The sequence below is a fragment of the Ursus americanus genome, chromosome 12, assembly GCF_024610735.1.
Source record: "Ursus americanus isolate L20-20 chromosome 12, mUrsAme1.1.p, whole genome shotgun sequence".
NCBI lineage: Eukaryota > Metazoa > Chordata > Mammalia > Carnivora > Ursidae > Ursus > Ursus americanus.
This window is the reverse complement of record NC_142138.1, coordinates 67,801,342-67,822,849: the sequence shown is the minus strand read 5'-3', so window position 1 is coordinate 67,822,849 and position 21,508 is coordinate 67,801,342. Positions and strand designations below refer to the sequence as shown.

Below are 21,508 nucleotides of genomic sequence, written 5' to 3'. Positions count from 1 at the left end.
GTTAAGTGTCTGACTTTGGCTCAAGTCATGATCTCAGGGTCCTGGGACTAAGTCCCCCATCGGGCTCCCTGCTCAGCAGGGAGTCTGTTTCTCCCTCTCCAACACCCCCCACACACACACTCATTTTCTCTAATAAATAAATCTTAAAAAAAAATTTCTAGTCTGACTTGTAAAACTTAATCTGGAGATAAAACCTGGAGACGAGAAAGTGAAATTTGAAGTGACAGGCTCTTAGTTTCCAGAGAATCTGAAATAATAACCAGAAGACCCACCAATATAAAGCATGGTACCTTTTTTTTAAACATTTTTTTTTAGGATAGTACCTTTAAATTATAAATTTGGAACATTACAAGTTAGTTTGGAAGATAGCATTTTGTTGCCTTGTAAAAGCTTAGAAAAGGGTATTCCCTCACAAAAGAGAAATTATTTTATTGTCATTGATTTTAAAAAAATGGTAACAGAAAGGTGTCTAGTGTCAACTTACAGGGCTTCATGTGGGATAACTTATTCAGTCCAATGTTTTCTATAAGATTTTTTCAACTTGATTCTAGCCGCCTCCCCCCACAGCCTTCAGCGTTCTAATTCACATTGGTGAAAGATTGAGCAGCTGTTGAACTCCCCTGAAGGAGCTACAGCAGACTAAGCTAGCTAAAAATAGATAAGGAAAGCAAAACTCCTACATACTAGAATGTTGGGATGAAATGGGCATTCTTAACTTGGTCTCCCTTTAACTCCTGATGAAGTCAAAACCATGGTATTGTGTCCCTGAGTGAATTAAAGAGAGAACATTACCTAAAAATGCAGATGTGGCATCAGAAAGCTACAAAGGTAAGTGGAGGGCAGAACGTATGAGATGAAAGCCTTCAAGACCAGTGACAGTCACTTTTTCCAGTCATCCATTACCTTACTCCTGGAACCTAGCACAGGAATCCTCTTGGGATGTGGGGCAGCCTGGCCACACAAGCCACTGAGAATGATAATGGAGATGAGTTCAACTCATCCAGCTGAGCTTTCTTCAACCACAGGATCTTGCTCTAGCCCAGATCTCAGGGGAGAAACAATGTGAAAACTATGTTTTCTTAATCTGTCATTGAGGGGGACATTCATTTTCTTTGCCAGAAAAAAGTGAAAGATTCTGATCTCTACTGTTGTGCAGGGAAAGATTTTCCAAAATAAACATAATAAGATATGGAGGTCCACAAGTGAATTGGCATCCTGGATTTCAGTGAGTTACCAAAGCTTAGGGAGTGTGTTCATCCATCTCTCTGCAGCCAGTATTGTGAATGAGATGGTTCTGGGGCTTGTTTGAAAAAGTGTGGGAAACCCCTATTGTACACTGTTTGCCAGGGAATTCCTAAGAATGCTGAGTGGTGGAGGTACCTCCTTGTAGGTAGGACCTTATTGAAGAGGGCACAGGAACGTGGTGCAAAGTTAATACAACATTTGTGGAATGAGTCATAAGATTAAGTTGTTAGGGCAACTACCTTTTAGTACTTTAATAAGATTGGCCTGGGTCATTGCAAATACTCTGGCATGAACTGGCAGATGACAAGAGATGGAATGAAGGTGTGAGCTGCTCCTGTTCACCTTACCTGCAGAGAGGGTAGTGGATGCTCATTATTCATCCATGGATGTCTGAGCTCAGGAGCAGGTCTTTGGTCTTGGAGGAAGAGACAAAGATAAAGATCTGATTTGTCACCAGAAGGAACAGTGAGTTGCCTCTGTCTGAAGGTCAAGAGACTTGACTCCTTGGCACACCTCTTGTCAGGACTAGCTATATAACCTTGGACAAACCACCTAATTTCTTCGGGCACAGGTTACTCAGTGGTCAGAAGAGGAGTTTTAAAGGTTGGTTGCTGAGGCAAGGGTCAGAACTAGAGCTCAAGCTTCATTAACTTGGGCAGATTCTATAAGACCTGTTCTGTAGAGTGTCATGGTGGATTTTCTTTGGTGTTAAAATGAATTAACCATCATAAATTCCTCCATTTTCAGAAGAAATCAGTAATGTGGGCCACAGGTCTTAACCTAAAATCCGATGGACAGTCTTTTATTGTAACAGATGTGGAGAGGAAGAAATGCCCCAGCTTTGTTCTGTCCAATATGGTAGCCATGAGCCATGTGTGACTCGTTGAATTTGAATTTGAATTTAAATTAAATTAAATTAAATTAAATAATTCAGCTCCTCAATCATCCTAGCACATTTCAAGTGCTCAGTAGCCACATGTGTCTACTGTATTGGGCAGCACATGCATAGAGTTGCAGAAAGTTCTGTTGGTCAACACTGTCTCAAACCTTTGCCCAGACCACAAACTGCAGTTATTTGTCCTCTCTGAGTGCAAGACATAGATATCTGTGCCCTCGGGTGACTGTGTCTGTCTTTAAGGAATGAAAGAATGTATTAAAACTCATTTGGACAAAGAAATATAAGACACCCTTCAGGCAAAAGATGTTGGCATTGAACAAGAGTTTGAGAGAGATGGGGAGGTTAAAGGAAGGAATTAGGAAACACCCAAACCATTCTGTGCCTTGAGTCTTAACTAGTCCTGAGCTTCCGTAGGACACAGAGCCCCTAGAGAGGTAATGTCACCCCATGATCCCGGAGATGGAAAAGTATGAGAAAAGCAGGTCTCCCTTAATCCCCAGGAAATCAGGGACCCTCTCAGTACTTGATGGTGGGGAAAAGGTTAGTCATGTTGGGCCCATGTTTCAAAAGAGAAGGTCGTGACATAGCCAGATTGGCAGGACAAGAAATAGTTCAGGCTTTCTGGAAGTAGGTGAGAGGGGGGACCACTCTAACAGCCAGCTCCTTAGTGCAGGTCTGTGCAGTCAAAGCCAGCGAATGTTCTAAGGCTTAAGCTTCAATATTAGGAAGAAAGTATCAGTGACATAAGGCTTTTCTACAGATCTGGCACACTGGTTCCACCTTCAGCCCTACTGGATAGGGGGCCATGCATATGGGGAAAGGAGGAAATCAGAGGCAGACGGCAAAAAGTGTAATTTTAGCTACTGTCTGGAAGCCACCTGTGAAGGGAATCACCTTTCTCTTCTGGACTCACTTCCAGGTGCTGCTGCAGGGGACGATACCGAAGATGCTAGCACTGAGTTCACGGACAGCATTGAGGAGGAGGCTGCACACAATAGCCACCAGCAAGTAAGTCCAAGTCAGGTTCTGGGTTCCCAGGGTGGAAGGCTCATAGCCCTTTGGGGTCTGGTGGTCTCCTGCGGCCCTTGTGAGCCTAGGGTAAGAAGCTATCTTTTTATAAAAACCACTTCCCAGTCTTTCCGCCCTCCCTGAGCTTCCCAGCCACCTTACCAGCCAACCCCTATCCTTACTCCACTTTTCTCTCCAATCCACCTTTTTTTTTTCCTTTTTACTCCTTCTATCTCTTGTTCCTCCTTCCCACCTTTGCCCCTATGTACCATCTATAGCTATAGCTTCAGAAGAATTTTCACTTACAACAAGACCATGGACAGTTCCCCTCTTGGGCTTTTGTATTTGAAACACACCACAGAAGCCAGGGAGTCATCGGAGGGCTGCTTGGGGAGGTGGCAGGCCTAAGACCTGCTTCAGGAGAGTGCTCTCTGAGAGCCTCCAAGAGGACTGGAATGCTTCCAAAGCAGGGATCTGTCTTGGTGAAATCTCGTTACACAAAAGAGAATTCCGTTGGGCAACCTGACAGACCACCCAGGTTGGGACACATCAGTGACCAGCAGGTGACACTTCAAGAGCAAGCCCCCATCAAACCTCAGAACTTGGTACCCAAGGCTGAAACACTGTTCCCACCAGCCATCAGTGAAGGTGTAAGCAGCATGTTCGCAAGCTCAAGAGTTGAATGTCCTGGACCTCAGAGATTAAGTCACCGACATTGATCCCCTTGCACTCACTGGCACTCCTATGTGTCTCCACCTTGCCCAGTGACACTTAGCAATCATGTCTCCTGGATGAATCATGCCTGTGAGTCTCTGAGTTATGAAGGAGAAAGTGGATCATTGGTATCCATTCTTCTGCAGAAGTAGCTGGGGTTTTCCAGTAATAGCTTCCTTGGAGCTATTAAGAAAACTGCCTGGAAAATGAGGCTTTCTGGGTCTGCCTCTGTACCTCCTGTAGAAGAAAAAGAGGAGACCAACAAAAAGAACCTACATGAACATTCCTTAAATCTCGTAGGCCTTGGCACAGTCTTTGGCTCTTGAGGACATGAGTAGTTAGTTGTCTGGGATACCTCACATCCTCAACACCATTTCTTTACCTTCTACCAAGATCCCCCTTTTGTTGCTCTAGCCACACCTGACCCTTACTTCTCCTTAAATTCTTGCATGAGTTCTACTTCTCTTTTTGCTTGAACAGCTTCTTCTAAGTCCTCCTAACCAATGCTTGTGACTTTAATTATGTAAACTACTACCCCTCTGGACAGATCCCTCTGCCTCGCACTCCTTAATGTTACTGAGGAGCTTTGGGGAGAAGAGAGGGATCTGCAAGATAAGCAAATGTCCACTCCAAGAGTTAGATTGGGATGTCAGTGGTCACTGGTGGTTATTGCTGCTGTGGACAGGATTAGCTTCAGAAAAAGTGAACAAGAGACACAGATGTGAAGCATCTTCCTATAGCGTAGCATGGAGCAAATGACCAGACCGCATTTTGAGAAGGTCAGTTCAACCCTGGAATAAACCTTTACATTGGGGCATGTGTATTTCCCTTGCCATGTCTGCCCTATTACTTGGCCAAGATACTTAATAAATTATTAGTCCACCTTTCTATGAGGGCTTGACTCATGATAGACAAATTTATGTACCTGCCGGATGAAGAATATCTTGGGGAAGCATCTTTTTCTTTCCATCACCTTTCCTTGAAAATCAATCTCTAGTTTTGGGTAGGAGGAACCTTGGTGTATGATATCATTGTAAATTCACTTCAACCTTTCTGGAGTTTGAGGGCGTGACTGTCCTGCTGCCAAATAAATAAAGCTTGTTTTGCTGTAACTGTTTTGTGTCCAGATTCTCAAAACTGTGTGTGCTGGTTTCTGGGGAAATAGTCCCTTACAATCATGCTCTGAGTTCCTCCTTGCTGTGTCCTTGGAAGGTAAACTTTACTCAACACCAAGCTACCTTCCTACCTCAGGCATACCCAGACTTCCCCTCACAAACACATCCCACTTGGTGTTCCTTCCACAGCAAGAGCTATCTTTTGGCCAAAGCAAGTTGCTTCATCCCTATTTTTTTTAATAATTTTTTATTATGTTATGTTAGTCACCATACAGTACATCCCAAGTTTTTGATGTAAAGTTCCATGATTCATTACTTGCGTATAACACCCAGTGCCCCATGCAATACGTGCCCTCCTTATTTTTGGACTCATTTACATCAGGAAGTCTCAGGTCTGGCTATGTTGGTAATTTTCCCCAAGTATCTCCCACAAAATCCCATTCTCAAGCAAATGTAAGGTCTGTAATAACTAGGAAATGCCTGTGTAACGAATCAAGCATTGCCTTTCTTCTTTTGAACTTTTGCAGTGGAAAAAAGTTAATCAAGAATCAAGATTCAAATGCAATGAAGGAGAAAAAAGTCAGTAGACTTAGTGTGAAGAACTTGAGAAAAAATCATTAATGCCCTTCATGGGTGTGAGAACTGATTTACATTTACCTATGTCATAGGGTAAAAAGAAAACAACTCAATTCAAATAAGAGATCAGACGTGTAGGGTCAAAGGAAACCCAGTACACACAAAAAAGGTTTAATTAGACCATGGAAGCACTAGAACAGATGAATTAGGAAATGGCCGGTGGGGAGGAACCTGTCAGAGATATGATTAACAATAGACCTAAAGGATTCATCCTACCACCACACATACTGAAAGCCCTGGGGTTTTATTTGGGGAAAATGTAGAAATATCGACTTTCCATGGATGAGAAAGAAAAACTGATTAAAAGCTAGATTCTGAGTCATTTTTCATGCATTTACATTTTAATTTTAAAGATAAGTTAGCCAAAGTAAGCTCCCTTTGACACAGAACCCAAATTAGCTTGGAAACAAATCATAGCTCTATTTTCTTATTTTAAAGTGGGAAATTAGACCAGGTGTACCTTCAGGCCCTTTCTGGTATTGACATTCTGTGGTTCTTATTTTTTTTTTCTTTTTAAAGAAACTAGGTATATTTAAATCAATAGAACATCACATAGATGCAGAAGGAAGTTTAAAAATAGATGGTACAGCTGGGGCACCTGGGTGGCTCAGTCAGCTGGGCAGCCAGCTATTGATCTCCACTCAGGTTTTGATCTCAGGGTCATGAGTTCAGGCCCTGCATTAGGCTCCTCGCTGGGTGTAGAGCCTACCTTAAAAAAAAAAAAAAAGATAGGTATCATTAAAGTGAGATTTATTTTTTTTTTAGATTTTATTTATTTATTTATTTATTTGAGAGAGAGAGAGAGAGAGAGAGAGAGAGCACGAGCAGGGGGTAAGGGTAGGGCGAGAGGGACAAGCAAACACCCCTGCTGAGCAGGGATACTGATGCAGAGCTCAATCCCAGGACTCCAGGATGATGACCTGAGCCAATGGCAGAGGCTTGACCAAATGAGCCACCCAGGCACCCCGAGGTGAGATGTTATTTTTAAAGAGAAGGAACACTTACTTAGGTTTTAGAGAGATATAAAGTGCCCATATTCAAAGCTGATGGCAATGTTTATTTATTTTTTAAAGGTTTTATTTATTTATTTGAGAGAGAGAGCATGAGCAGGGGCAGAAGGGGAAGCAGACTCCCCGCTGAGAAGGGAGCCCAATGTGGGGCTCAATCCCAGGACCCTGAGATCACACACGACCTGAGCTGAAGGCAGACACTTACCCGACTGAGCCACCCAGGCGCCCTGGCAATGTTTATTTCGGTTAAGTTAGTTGGAAAGGGTTTATACAGAAAGGTGACATCACATAGTTTTAATGAGAGGTTGAGGTCCTAAATTTTCAAAAGTGGTTTTATTCAGTCTCCCGTTCTTTGTTTTGTCCCAAGTGCTTGGTGGCACATATGGAGATAGGACAGTGTAACTGAGCCCGGCAGCAGAGCCAGGGAGACAAATGTCAGGCTCAGAGCCCTAGGAATGCCTGGGAAATGAGCAACTGTGTCTATGCATCTTTCTTCATTCTCTTTCTTTGCAACCTCAACTGCTGTGCTACTAAACGCCATGGCACATACATGCCATGAACCAACTCCACCCATACAGCCTAGGTCTTACTACACTCAGTTACAAGCAAAAGTCTATGGCTTTGTGCCAGGCCAAGCAGCTCTGTCAATCATAGATCCGTTTAAGCTGCTCTGGGCCCTGTTCTGTTCAATATATTTATGACCTGAATGAAGATACAAAGCATATAATTAATTCTACAAATCATCCCCAATTGAGTGGGTACTACTTGATTTATGGAGAGCCACATAAAATATTTTGAGGACTTGGATCATTGAGAAATGATTCTGGATAGCCAGAATGCATTTGCCAGCAACAAGTACAAGTCACACTATTAATACAGATAGAAGGAACAGCAAGAGCTAGAAATAGCTGTGGGAGAGAGGTGGAAAACTGGGAGATCAAAATAGACCCGAAGCTAAGTAGAACCCCAAAGTGCAGTCACAGAGAGGAGAAAGAAGCCACATGGCTTTGGGATGTATTAAAATTCATATTGGATGGATGGACAAGAAATGCTTGCACCAAAGTACTTAGTCATACAGTGAGTGCGTTCTCATACTCAGGTTTTAGTTTCTATACTTTTAAAAGTGTGGGGGAAACTGGAGAGGAGCCCAAGATGAACAATAAGACAGTCTTAAAAAAATTCTTTGAGGAAAAGCTACATGATCTCCTTGAGTTGACGCACTGAAGAGTCACTTCAGGGGTATCCACAAAACATAGAAAGGTGTTGGGAAGTTATTTCCACCTTGTTTTCTTCTCAGGTGCTTAGATTTGTAGAGAGAATTTGCCTGGCAGCATCAGCACAAGGGTGATAACCAACACGTGGGCAGGTGGCCTCACTTTACCTTCTCTGTAGTTATAGGGCGTGATTCTCCTGCTGCCAGTGAAATTAAGCTGCTGTTTTACCTGTAGCTAAGTGCCTTCTGTCTTCGTCTTCCTTTTTAGGGCCTGAGGGGCAGACATGGCCTTAGGCTTTGAGAGCTGGTGTCTCAAGCCGAGATCTTTGTAGTCAAGGACTCGGATGTTGTGGAGTCAAGGAAGTTTCCCGTCTTGTAAGAAGCCTCTCAGGGGACTCTGTCTCCCAGGAAGAGAAGAATCACAGCATCCACACTCTCCAGTCCTGTGTAAACCTCATGTGTTTGCACTGGGTTTTGATATATGATGTGCTTGTGTTTTTTTCTCACCAACATCTGGATGCTGCTCTTCCTGCCCATGGCAGCAATCCCCCCTGCCCTCTTGTGTCCTCCCCACCCAGACCAGTCTCCAGAACCCTTATGGCTGAGGAAGTCCTTAGGGCGAGCTCATTTTAGGGCTGCCTTTTTTGTTCCTATTAAAGGCTGCCTTTGCAATCTGATGTTCCTCTTGGATCCTCTCTCCTGACCTAACTTCTTTAAATTATGATTTTCTTTCAGATCATCAAGGTGGCCTTGGAGAAGAGCCTGGCAGCTGTGGAGACCCAGAATGTATGTCTTCCCCCTCCTTCCTCAACAGGAGGGGACAGTAACAGAGGTCTTCAGGAGGAAATGCTCTACCTGAGGGCTGAGATCCACCAGCACTTAGGGGAGAAGAGGAGAGCTGAGGGGGAACTGAAGGAGCTAAAGGCTCAAATTGAGGAAGCAGGATTCTCCTCTGTGGCCCACATCAGGTAGGACACCACCCAGAGAAGGAAAGCTTGTCCATCGAGAGGCCACCACAGCCAAGGAGTTCACCTTGCTGCAGCCAAGGCATTTGTGCTGCTGTAGGGCTTCTTGGTCCACATCAAGCTCCATGTGTTAATGGTTCAAATTCTTTAGAGAAAACTCAATAATATTGGATAATGGTGATCATTCAAATTATTTAAATCTGGTCTTAATTCAGTACAATAGTGCCCATTATTAGCCATGTATTCATGAGTGAAAATCTCCCAGTTGTATGACAGGTGTTGCTCTTTTGCATTGACTGGAACATATGAGAAATCTCCTACTACCCATGATGCTTCACTGCTGTGTGTGGAACCCAAATAGTCCATGAGGGAGGAGGATTTTTACAGGGGCCCCTTTGTTTCCACTCAGCTCTCTCTTAGCAGCATGAATCCCTAAATCATGGAATAGCAATGTTAATAATCTCTGCTGTTTTGTTAACTTTACAAAAGTGGTATATAGCTGATTCATTGGTTAGATTGGCCACTCTGTTTTTTTAAAATATTTTATTTATTTATTTGAGAAAGAGAGAGACAGAGATAGGGTGAGCAGAGGTGGGGAGGAGAGGGAGAAGCAGACTCCCTGCTGAGCAGGGAGCCCGATGTGGGGCTCAGTCCCAGGACCCTAGGTTCATGACCTGAGCCGAAGGCAGGCACTTAACCAACTGAGCCACTTGGGTGCCCCTGGTCACTCTGTTTTTAAAGGCATTTTTTCAAAAGATGCTTGGGGAGCATGCTGATAATGTAGGGTTAATCCATTCACTCCTTCATTCATCCCTGAGGGTCATAATCATTGTGGCCTGTTGTTTAGAACACAGCAGTGCAAAAGTACAAATTTAAATCCATGCCCTATTGTTTCCCTTCCTATTATGTGCCACTTAAACATCCCCACGTCATAGAATAATCTTAGCGCTGAAGAGGACCTTGGCGTCTAGCCTAATCCTTATTTCAAAGTCAAGAAAACTCTGGTCTAAAAAGTTCTAGCAACTTGCTCAAAGTTGCATATTAGTCCATGGCTAGACCCCTGCCTCCCAATTTTTAATATCTAAGCCTTTTCTTCTATGCTATATACTTTGTCAAACAATCTTGGAAGTATTCTTGTGATCATCCTTCATGCTGGTTCTTTCACTCTGAATTACCATGATATTTCTTCTTCTCCTCCTCCTCCTCCTCCTCCTTCTTCTTCTTCTTGTTCTTCAGAAAGAGAGCTCAAGTGGGGGAGGGGTGGAGGGAGAAGGAGACAGAGTCTTAAGCAGGCTCCATGCCTGGTGTGGAGCTTGATGTGGGGCTCAGTCTCACAACCCTGAGATCATGACCCGAGCTGAAATCAAGAGTTGGACGTTTAACTGACTGAGTCACCCAGGCACCCCCATGATATTTCTTTCTACTGAAGTGAAATTCTACTTAAGCGAAAGTGTAAGGTTTTTGTTTTTGTTTTTAAAATAAGCTCTATGCCCAACATGGGGCTTGAAGTCATAACCTCGAGATCAAGAGTTGTGTGCTCTACTGACTGAACCAGCCAGGTGCCACAAGCAAAGTTTTGCTTAACTTTTTTTATGTGTAAACTTGATTAAGCTCATGGGTAAGAACAGTACATCTCTTTTGATCATACAGCTGAATATACAATCAAACCAAGTGCAGATACCTCCATGGACTATTTTCTTTTTTCTCCGGAGTTACTAAACTGAAACTCTGAGCTCTCCACACAACCTTAAGAATCACGGATACTGTGGAAGACAGAATCTATCAAACGAATAGCCTATCTTTTGAGGACACTTTGTTGAGCTTTGCTTTCATCGGTTTGTGTCGTGAAAACAGCGGAGTTTTTCCCCAAAACATGAAGCTAGAACATAATATCAAATATTCTTTTCCATACTACACATGTGTTGCCTTCTCTCCATCTGACACCTCAGTTTTGGCAAAATGTCGCCCTTCCTCTCCATTGAGGAAACTCTCTCCTAGATAGTCTATCTGATTCCTGTGTCCTAAAGTATTTTCTTCCTTGATTCACACTAGATAAGCCCTGCTCTTGGTTCCAAGACTTCAGGATTCTAATCTAACTGTGCATCCTTCCAGGTGTGAATCACTTGTTTTCTTTGCCTCTTCTAGTCAGCGGTTCTCAAAGTAGCGTGCTAAGGATCACCCAGAGAACCTGAGTAAAATGTAGATCCGTAAGCCTTAGCTCTAAAGTTGTTGTTTTTTTTTTTTTAAAGCACCTCATAGGATTCTGATGGTAGTACTTTTCAGGTCTGAAGCTAGTACAGCAGAATAAAAGGACTGCTCTGTTGAAGACCCTGAGCTTACCAGACCATATATGCTAGTTCATTTAAGCATCCAGTAACTCTACTAGGTACGAGTTATCCTCATGTTATGTAAAAGGAGACTGAGGCTCAAAGAGGTTAAGCAAACTGCCTACTTAAATGAATTGCCTTGTTAAAGCCATGGTTGTTTTTTTTAATCATTTCCATCCAAACTTGGTGAAGGGTATGGTGGGAAGTAAGGATGGAATCTAGAATGTCTTGGTGAAAATTAGTTGTTTATCCATTTTATTTCTTCTGCAAATGTGAATGTTCTATGTGGCAGGAATTGGGAAGGCTCTGGGGATACAGGTGAACAGGACAGAAAGAGTCCCTGACCTCATGAAGATGATCTATCACAAGAGCCAGACATAAAGCAAATAATTACAGAAGTGCAATTGATTGTAGTTCTAGATTGGTATTATTTAATTCTTTTGTTCCTAGGTCCCACTTTCTCATCCAGTGGTTGAAAACTGACCGATGATAACTAATAGAATTGTAGAATCCATAATAAGTTTGTCCTAGGCAAAGTCTTTCTTATTGTTTTGTCTTCCTTAACACTGTAAGTACCCTTGTTTATTCCAGAAGCCACTGAAAATTAGAACATGAGGCTGAGGGGATGCCTGGGTGGCTCAGTCAGTTGAGCATCTACCTTCAGCTCAGGTCATGATCCCAGGGTCCTAGGACTGAGCCCTGCGTTGGGCTCCCTGCTCAGCGGGAGCCTGCTTCTCCCTCTCCCTCTGCTCCCACTTGTGCTCTTTCTATCTCAAATAAAATCTTAAAAAAAAAAAAAAAAAGAACATGAGGCTGAATGACCAGGGTAAAGACAACTAGACCGGTGTGTTGAGTCCAAGATTTTTAGGGACTGTGTTGTCACCAGGTAGCTATGGAAGTGTGAGCAAGTCTCTCCTCTTCTTGAGTTTTGGTTTCCTTGTCTATAAAATAAGGGAGTCCTTGTTGGTCTCTGAGGTGGCTTCATGCTTTGGGGATATCTCTGAGTCTCTGCTGGACCAAGATGGGGACTACAGGAACCGAGGCCGAGAGCAGAGCCAGCCCCTCATTGTGTGTGTGTTTCCTGCAGGAACACCATGCTGAGCCTTTGCCTTGAGAATGCAGAGCTGAAAGAGCAGATGGGAGAAGAAATGTCTGATGGATGGGAGATCGAGGAAGACAAGGAGAAGGGCGAGGTGACAGTGGAAACTGTGGTAGCCAGAGGGGGTCTGAGTGAGAATAGCCTTCAGGCTGAGTTCAGAAAGCTCCAGGGAAAACTGAAGAATGCCCACAACATCATCAACCTCCTCAAAGAACAGCTGGTGCTAAGCAGCAAGGACGGAAATAGTAAACTTAGTCCAGAGCTCCTTGCGCGCCTGGCCCGGGAGATTGACAGAATGAATACAGCGCTGGTGTGTTCTCCTGAGAAGCCCCAACGCCAAGAAGAGGAGCCCGTGACCATAAGGCCCTGCCCCAGACCCCAGGGCCTTGACCTTGGGGCTGCACTCATAGTGGATGGCCACCAAGTAAGTGCGGGATTAGATGGAATGAAAGACCTGTGGAGAAGGGCTGGAGGTAACAGTGTTTACCTTAAACAGTTCTGCCCCATGGGTCATGAGGGTCTGAGGAAGGGCACCGTTGCCCCCAAGCAGTGGTAATAATATTGTATACACATTCAGCCTTTATAAAATCTTTTACAACCTTATCTCATAAATATTAATTGGGTGATTACTTTTTCATAAATATTTCTTCAGCACTTAATTTTCCAGATGACACAGTAGGCATTGGGCAGCAGGCAGTAAGACCTGGTCTCTGCCCTGTAAGTATGCAGTACGGTGGGGAAAGATGGCACGAAACAGATCATTTCAGTAGGATGTGGTATAGGGACGCCTGGGGGTTAAGGCAGCCCAGACAAGTGGTGTGTAATGACATCTCTCCTTATCCCTGCCATTTTCATCACAGCTCATCCCAGGTGTCTGTTCCTGAGCCACAGGAGGGGCTGTCAGGATCCTCATAATGGGAGGGGCTTTGCTGAGTATTGAGTAAATAGGGAATATAGAGGATTTGGGGGGGAACAAGGGTGGGGCAGGAGCACAGGGAGAGATGAGGAGAGGTGTCTACCCTCCTCTTTTCAACCACTGCACCAACATATACTGAGAGCTCCTCACTGGACTCTACTGGCACTGTAGTATGTGCTGTAGATACAGAGATGAATAAAACATGATCCTAGCTCTGCAGGAGCTCGGAGCTGGAAAGCAAGCCACTACCAAAGGCCGTGAGGAATGCTGTAACAAACCCATGAGTAAAGTCCACAGGTTCAGAAAGGGAAGGAGCCGTGACTGGCTGGTCCCTGTGCTGGCTCTTTTCACAGCTGGATAACTGGCCCCAGGCCCGAGACCCTGGGCCTCAGTCAGAATTTAGCCTTCCTGGATCCACCAAGCACCTGCGCTCCCAGTTGGCCCAATGCAAACAACGCTATCAGGATCTCCAGGAGAAGCTGCTGATATCAGAAGCCACAGTCTTTGCCCAGGCCAACCAGCTGGAGAAATACAGAGTCATGCTTAGTAAGTCTTAGGTTCACCATCACCAAGGTGTCTGTCTTCTCCCTGAGAAACTACATGCTTTGCAGACTTCCCTTTTCTTTCCCAGCCTCAAAACAAATTTAATCCTGACCAGGTCCTAGAACTGTGGAAATGCATATTTAACTTCAGTTTTTGCACCTGGCAGAGAAGAATAAAGAACAAAGCAAGTTTGCAGTGACCATATAGGGAGGAAATGGGCCAACATTTGGGTTTGCTGATTTCTGGTATAGTCAGCAAAATGCTTTACATCTCTCAACATATACTGATAGTTCCTCTCCTCCTCTTGGCACCAAACCATATTCTTCAAAAATATGTCATCACCGTTGGTTTAGAATCCATGCTTTCTAGTAGAGCTTCCTGGGGTGATGGAAATGCTTGTGGGGCATGTGAAATGTGGCTAGTTCAACTTGGGAGTTTTATTTAATTTTAATTAATTTAATATGAAGTAGTCACATGTGACTGATAGCTATCTTATAGAACAGTATGGATCTCAATGTTTTAGGACTCTAAATTAGTTCAGCTCCATTCACGTATTTACTGAGCCTCTGTGGATAAAGCAGTTGCTGGTTTCACTGGGGCTTCTAGGGATGATGATTCATATAATACCCAACTTAAAGATGTCTGGTCCCTACAAAGTCTCAGTTGTTGGAGGTGAGATCATCAGTGGCAAACAGGCTCATCCTGGTGCAAGGAAGTCCTGCCTGGAGTGGGTGGTCTTTTCTCCCACTTGAGTCCAAAGTACCATCCATCCCACTCTGGCTCTGCCCTCCCTGTCCCCTGAGGGCTAGGGCACATGCCACTGAGGTTGAGGGGGTACGTGGGACATTCAGAGCTTCCGTGACACCCTCTGTCTCTTCCCAAGCAGGTGAATCCTTGGTGAAGCAGGACAGCAAGCAGGTGCAGGTGGACCTCCAGGACCTGGGTATGAGACCTTCGGCCGAAGTGAGAATGAGGCTGAGCGGGAGGAGAGCACCAGTCCCGGTAGGAACACAAGGGAAGGGCTCACCTGGCCTCCCTGGAGTCGGCCTTCACATCTAGGAGCTGTTAACCAGTCCCACACCTGATGAGGAGTAGGGCTGAGGGGGTGCTGTAGACTGAAGGGGACCCCAGGACTAGCGAGGCACAGGAAGTTTGGCAGAGAAGTCTTATCCAATGTGAGGCTGAGTGTGAGTTGGAATGTCTCTAGTTTTCAACATACTCTGTTAATTAAGAGAAGAAAAGTTTTATCCAACAGATGATCGTCTAAGGCTGACTTTTTCATGAAGAAACCAGATGAGCTTTTGGAGATATGCAAACCCTCAGCTAAAAAGACCTGTTTTTCCATCATAAAAGGACTTTGACTGTAGGGACACCCACCAAACTGAAATCGAGAAAAGAAAAAAACACTCCGTGCAGTAGAAGGTGACTGTGCCTGACCTGCAGGGCTGTTGAGTGGATACGAAATACCATGTTTGAATGCTAGTAAAGTGCAGGGCTGAATAAAGTCCCGCTTCAACTTTTTCTCTAGGAATTCTTATCCCCAGCACCAAAGCTGCTCCAGCTACAGCAGCATGCATAGCTTTATTCAGGAGGATGTCTTTGTCTTTTCTCAGAGTGTGAGGAGCATAACAGCCTCAGGGAAACCATCCTGATGGAGGGGTACCTGGGCTCCTCAGCGGCCAGCTCCCCAGGGAAGAAGCCCTTGGAGAGCCCTCGAGGGAAGCAGGAGGAGTTCCAGGCATATGGAAAGTCGGAAGACATCTCTGTCCTACATAAGGACATCAGAGACCTGAAGGCCCAGCTGCAGAATGCCAACAAGATCATTCAAAACCTCAAGAGCCAGGTCCGGTCCCTCTCAGTTACAAACGATTATTCATCTAGTCTGGAGAGACCTCGAAAGCTGAAGGCCGTTGGCACCCTCGAGGGATCCTCACCTCACAGTGTCACTGATGAGGATGAGGGGTGGCTCTCTGATGGCACTGGGGCTTTCTACCCCCCGGGGCTTCAGGCTAAAAAGGATCTGGAGAGTCTGATCCAGAGAGTGGCCCAGCTCCCGAAAACTGGAGTGGAAGGGAAGCTGGCAGAGGAGCTGAGATCAGCCTCATGGCCTGGGTAAGAGGGGCACTCTTTGGACCCTTATTTGATTGATGATGTCTAAGTTTGTATTGGAGGTGGGCTAGCCCAGGCAGGTAGAAGAGAGAACCTATCAGGGCAATCAGAAGAACACCCGCTTAAATGCTAGGCCTAGATCTGAAGACAGGTCAGTAGGCCCTGCTGGGAGACACCAGGTCTCTGAGATTTCCTCTCAGGAATCTATTAGTAAAGCGACCGGATATGTGGTGTCGTAGTAAGACTGGAGCCAGACTGCCTGGGTCTGAATCCTAGCTCTGGAACTTCCTAACTGTATAACTTACTTAGACTTTCTGGGCCTCTTTCCTTACCTATTAAATGAGGAGAGTAAGAGAACCTATCTCAAAGGGTAGTTATTGGGTTTAAATGAATTAGTATAAGTGCTTATAATTGCTTAACATATATTAAGCTCTCAGTACTACTTACCATAACTGATACTGCTATTGATACTTTATATTGAAAAACACTGGGTAGACTTCTGTCTAGGTATCTGTCCTTGTTATTTGCACTGAATGTCAAACCATCCAAAAGCTTAGTGGCCTCAAACAATAATTTATGTGGATTGACGGGGCTCAGCAGAGTGGCTCTCACTTGGGGGTCTCTCATGGGGCTGCTGTCCAGTGGTGGCTGGAGATGGACATAGCTTCTTCCTTCATGTGTCTGGCAATGTGGTGCTCCTTGGCTTCTCCCTTTCCACCCTTGGCTTCTCGTCTTCCAGGGCCTTTCTTCCTGGGGTGGGCCTCTCACAGTATGGTGGTCCCAGGGTGGTTCCACTTCTACATGGCAGCTGGCTTCCAACTGACAGGAAGTAGAAGTTGCCAAGACAGTTAAGAGCTACTCCTGGGCTTGGCACAATGTCGCTTCCATCATTACCTCGGTCGTGGTGGTCACAGAGCTTGCCCAAATTTAAGGAGGTGGAGAACAGCCTCTACCTGCTAATGAGAGAAGGGGCAAAGGCACATTTACAAAACATCATGTGGAACAGGAACTTGCGTAACGGCCATCTTGGCAAAATACAGTCTGCCGTAATATAGACGGTCTTCCAAATAGAAGGCACGAAAGATCCTATCTAGACTTAGGATTAAGTGATTCCTTCCCTTCCCCCCCATGTTCGTTTGTTTGTTTATTTTACATATGCTGTCCACCCAATGTGGGGCTTGAACTCACGAACCTGATATCAGGAGTCGTGTGCTCTTCTGACTGAGCCAGCCTGGTGTGCCAGGATTGAGTGATTCTAATCGCTGAATTTATTTTTATTTATTGTGTTTGTTGAGTATCTACTCAATAAATACATTTAGTGTTTCTTGAGTATCAACGGTGAATCTACACTCTACTAGTCCTGTGAGGAATGTGAAATTTGGCATTGTATTTACGTCCACAGGACTTAGGATTCTTCTGGACATATGACTAATACGTATAAAACAGCGTAAGAACGATGGCACACTAAATTGATGTCATGTATCAGAGCAGGATTTACTCTTAAATACCTTCTTTGGTTTCTGTGCCAGAATTTGGCGTGGGGGACCTCCTTAGAGATGTTCTCACGGAAATCTCTATTGCAGGCCCATAATTTAACATTCACTCATTTTCATTCTTATTTTTTCCTCTTGTCTCCTGTATTAGGAAATATGACTCCCTGATTCAGGATCAGGCCCAAGAGCTGTCGAACCTACGCCGAAAGATGCGAGAAGGCAGAGGTATCTGTTATCTTCTCACCCAGCATGCCAAAGATACAGTAAAATCTTTTGAGGACCTTCTTAGGAGCAATGACATTGACTACTACCTGGGGCAGAGCTTCCGGGAGCAGCTCGCCCAGGGAAGCCAGCTGACAGAGAGGCTTACCAGCAAACTCAGCACCAGTAAGTTGATCATACAGCTTTGGCACACACTCAGTCGCTCCCACAGCTCCAGGCCCAGGTGGCCACCACACCTCCACCACGGCCTTTTCACCCAGGTCCTGCTTCCACTTCATTTCCTGGGGCCATCGCAGGATCAGGACTGGCTGGTGGGGAGCACTGAGGAGGAACACAGGGTTGGGGAGGTCATGATTGCAATGGCAGAAACTGGAGCACTCGTGGCAAGTGGTCTTTAGGAAAGCAGGCTGTGTCCATCCAGTGCTAAGGGGGAGAAAGGGAGAAGAGATCGGAGGACCTCGTCATAGTGAAAAGAGTCTGACCTGAGAATTGCAAGACTCAAGCTGTGCCCTGGATGCCACCATTAACTTGCTTTGGGCAATGACTTAGCCTTTCAGTGTCTGTCTCTTTGTTTATTTCATGGTGTTGTACATGAATATAACCCCAATATAGTGAAAGCACCCTGCCCTTAGGACGTGATTTGGACACTGAATGTCATAGTGCAAGGGCTAGGAATGTTGGTTATCATTGGAGCTCTTTACTTAGAAAACATTTCCTGGGAGTAACCCAGGGAGTACAGCAGGATCCGAGTTGGGGGCCAGACATCCCACATGCTGGTGGCAGGTGCAGAGGTGGGACAGGGCGGTTTGTCATCTCCTCGGAGCAAGAGTGGGTTCCACATGAATGCTGTGATGGGACACACAGCATACCTCTGCGAGTCAGTCTGTGGCAGGCTTGGAAGCTGGAATGGTCCAGAGAGAAGCTGGGCAAGTGCCTTTTAAACTTCTTTGCATTGATTTAGGGCAGAGGAAGTCATGATGCTGATCACCAGGTCAGGGGAGGTCTGCCTGGTGAGCTCAAGAGAGCCTAAAGGTCTCCTCTCCGAGGATACAATCTGCAGCCTTCCCAAGTAATTCTCCTACATGTCCTGGACATACACAGAGGAGTCACCGTTCTGTACTCGTGCATTTATAATGTGGGAAGTGGGACCTGTTTAATTTCTTACCATTTCTTTCTGAATTTGGCTTACAGAGAATCATAAAAGTGAGAAAGATCAAGGTGGACTTGAACCACGGGCCCTCAGGTAATTTGAAATAGGATCAGGAACAAGGCCCAAGGGGTCCAGGGTGACTGCAACTTCACAGATCAGGGAGGGGAAATGCTGATTATAATGAATTCATTTATTCATGGAACACCTTAGCCTAATTCTTTACGCTCTTTTGCCATAATTCTGTTGATTTCTATTTGCATATTTATTCTCCAGGCTTGGTAAACTAGAGTTGGTCTGACCCAACAGTAAACTAACCAGGGTCCAGGGGCCCTTGGCACCCCCAGAGTTCTCCTCTGCTTTCCTCCTTTGTGCTACTAAGTTGGCTTACCCTGAGTTGAGTTGGCAGCTAGTTTAATAATCGTTCAATTTCCTTGGGGGGAAAAAAAGAATCAAAGAACCACAGTACAGTTCCTAGGGGGGAAAGGCCTGGACGTTGCAGATGCCTGGGAGGCTGCAGTATCTCAGGAGCCAGTTTTCCATGAATCACTGCATAGACTCTTATCATTTGTAGTAAAATATGGGCTCAAAATCTGTTGTAGCCACCAGTTCAAGCCCCTTTGTGTCAGAAGTGTGCTTTAGAACATTCTCAGAATACCTGTCATGAAGAGCAAAGTGTTTTGGTTCTGTTTTCATTTCTGATCCATCACAGACACATACGTGGGCTGTACCCTCAATCAGCCAGATGATTCCACGCATCCTGCTCTTGGTTGTCAGTGGCAATGCCACGATGCTGTATGTTTCTCACTGCTCACCTTCAGTTACTGTACTTACCTTCTTGGAGACTGATAACCAACAGCTCTGCTGGGGCCACACTTGGAGCAGCTGTGCTTTAGAGGGCTGGCTGGGGCTCCACTAGTCCCCAGCATCTCACGGGGCCAGTGCCCTGGGTGGCTATTGCACCTCCTCCTCCCTCTGCACCCCACCTACCCTCCGCCCCTAATCAGTGATAGGTTATTTTGATCATTCTTTGCCAGAATGGTTCCCTTGACTCCTGCGGCTTTTCCCGTGTGCCTTAGTCAGGACTAGTTGGTCCGGTGACCTTGGCTTCACCTGTTGTCCCCCTTCACCCTACTAGGCTCAGCAGGGAGCTGCAGGAGAAGGAGAAAGTGATTGAGGTCCTGCAGGCCAAGCTGGATGCCCGGTCCCTCACGCCCTCCAGTAGCCATGCCTTGTCGGACTCCCAGCGCTCTCCCAGCAGCTCCTCCTTCCTGTCTGATGAGCTAGAAGCCTGCTCTGACATGGATGTAGCCAGCGAGTACACACACTATGAAGAGAAGAAGGCTCTGCCTGGCCACTCAGGTAGCCTCTGCTTTCTGGGTGGTACCACTTTTCTCCAGGCGGAGAGGAGACTTCTGTAGCCAGGCCTTATAGCTCCACCTCGGTGTGTATCAGGCTGAACGTGGCTCTGGGACCAAGCACCAAGCACACGCCCCAGTGGCTCAGGATCTTTGCTGTGCTCCTGACTCCACAGGGTGTCACTGGGTCTCCACTGGATGTGCATGCTGGTAGACCCAAGGGGAACTGCAATAGGAAGAAGGAGAAGATCCTGGAAGGCTTTTCTTCCCCATTGCTTCATGAGCATAGACTGCTGACTTCCTTCTTAAAATGGGACATCTTCTCCCTCCTGCAGTGGCCTTGCTCACTCCATTTCCTGAGCCAGTATCCCCTGAGTATCTGTCAGTGGTCACAGATTCTGTTGGTTCCACCTGGTATTCTTGGAAACGCCATTTCCATGGGTTTCCATGTCTGGGCCCCACTCTCACCTCTAAGGTGGTTTGCTTCCCTCAAGAAGCTATCTGCAAACAAGGAAATGAACCCTGCTCACAGTGCTTGTGCTTGGTGCTTTCCCAGAAAGCAAGGCTCTGCCCTGGTACCGCTGGTTAAATATAAGGCCAGATTCCAGTTCTTTGTCGACCACCAAACATTTTCTTTCATTCATGGGTTTTGTAGATTCCATCCATCATTCGAGTCATTCCGCTGTACTGTCTTCTAAGTCATCAGCAACCAGTGCACCTCAGGGGGTTAAGGCCGAACCCAGCAGCAAACCCATCAGCTTGCCAGCTCCCCAGAACTCCCCCCCCCCCCAGGAGGCCAGCCAGGCCCATCCGGGTATGCGACAGCCAACACGGCCAGAGCTTTGTCTCCTCTTCCTCAGCAGCCTGTTTGACTCTTCTTCAAGGACGAATGTTTCCACTGTCAGGGGCTTCTCTGCAGCAAATCCTAGACGAAATCAAGAGGCCATCCTAGTTCACCAACTGTGTCTGTGTTTTCTTTGTTTTAAATATTGTAGACAAATCAGAGATCCACATAGACTTGGATCTGCATCCCAATTTTGACCAGTAGTTGGCAAATCATTTTAAAGTAAACATTTTCATTCTTTCATTTCACTCTGGGGAGCAAAGAGGCAAAATGTTTCTCCCAGGATTACAGTAGCCAAAGAACAAAAAGAAAGGCCCTTCTGCTGCTCGCCTCTAAGAATTACCCATTTTATCTGCACGGTGGGTCTCTGCAGCAGCTCGGGATGTCCGTGTCCTCAGACTAGCTTCTGTTCACATCACACGATCACTCACGGATTTATGAACTGGCTGGCAGCCCTTGGTATGTACCTAGTGCATGTCCTGCAGCCAGTTGGAGGGATACATTTCATTTACCTGCCCCAACCGAATTGCCAGGGGGTCTGCTGTTAATTAGGGCCCCACACCAGTGATGGCAGGGCAAAGGCAAACCTTGTCCTCGCCTCCTACCTCCTGCCATCACCAGCTGGCTGCCTTCAGTGTGGCTTGTG

General features: G+C 45.7%; 2 protein-coding genes across 2 annotated transcripts in view; one reads left to right on the top strand and one right to left on the bottom strand.

The window, feature by feature from the left end:
• The window catches only part of LOC123802716 (uncharacterized), a 389,246-nt gene that overhangs the window by 247,965 nt on the left and 119,773 nt on the right, over window positions 1-21,508 (bottom strand). The gene's annotated exons all lie outside the window — the stretch shown is intronic.
• LOC148109222 (myomegalin-like) overlaps window positions 1-21,508 on the top strand; it is a 127,699-nt gene that overhangs the window by 83,711 nt on the left and 22,480 nt on the right. Inside the window, 11 exon segments of the mRNA XM_087866338.1 lie at window positions 3,063-3,151; window positions 8,575-8,807; window positions 12,219-12,654; window positions 13,500-13,692; window positions 14,576-14,626; window positions 14,629-14,691; window positions 15,303-15,801; window positions 17,443-17,678; window positions 18,705-18,756; window positions 19,799-20,022; window positions 20,674-20,832. Coding sequence (XP_087722464.1) covers window positions 3,063-3,151; window positions 8,575-8,807; window positions 12,219-12,654; window positions 13,500-13,692; window positions 14,576-14,626; window positions 14,629-14,691; window positions 15,303-15,801; window positions 17,443-17,678; window positions 18,705-18,756; window positions 19,799-20,022; window positions 20,674-20,832 — 2,235 coding nt within the window.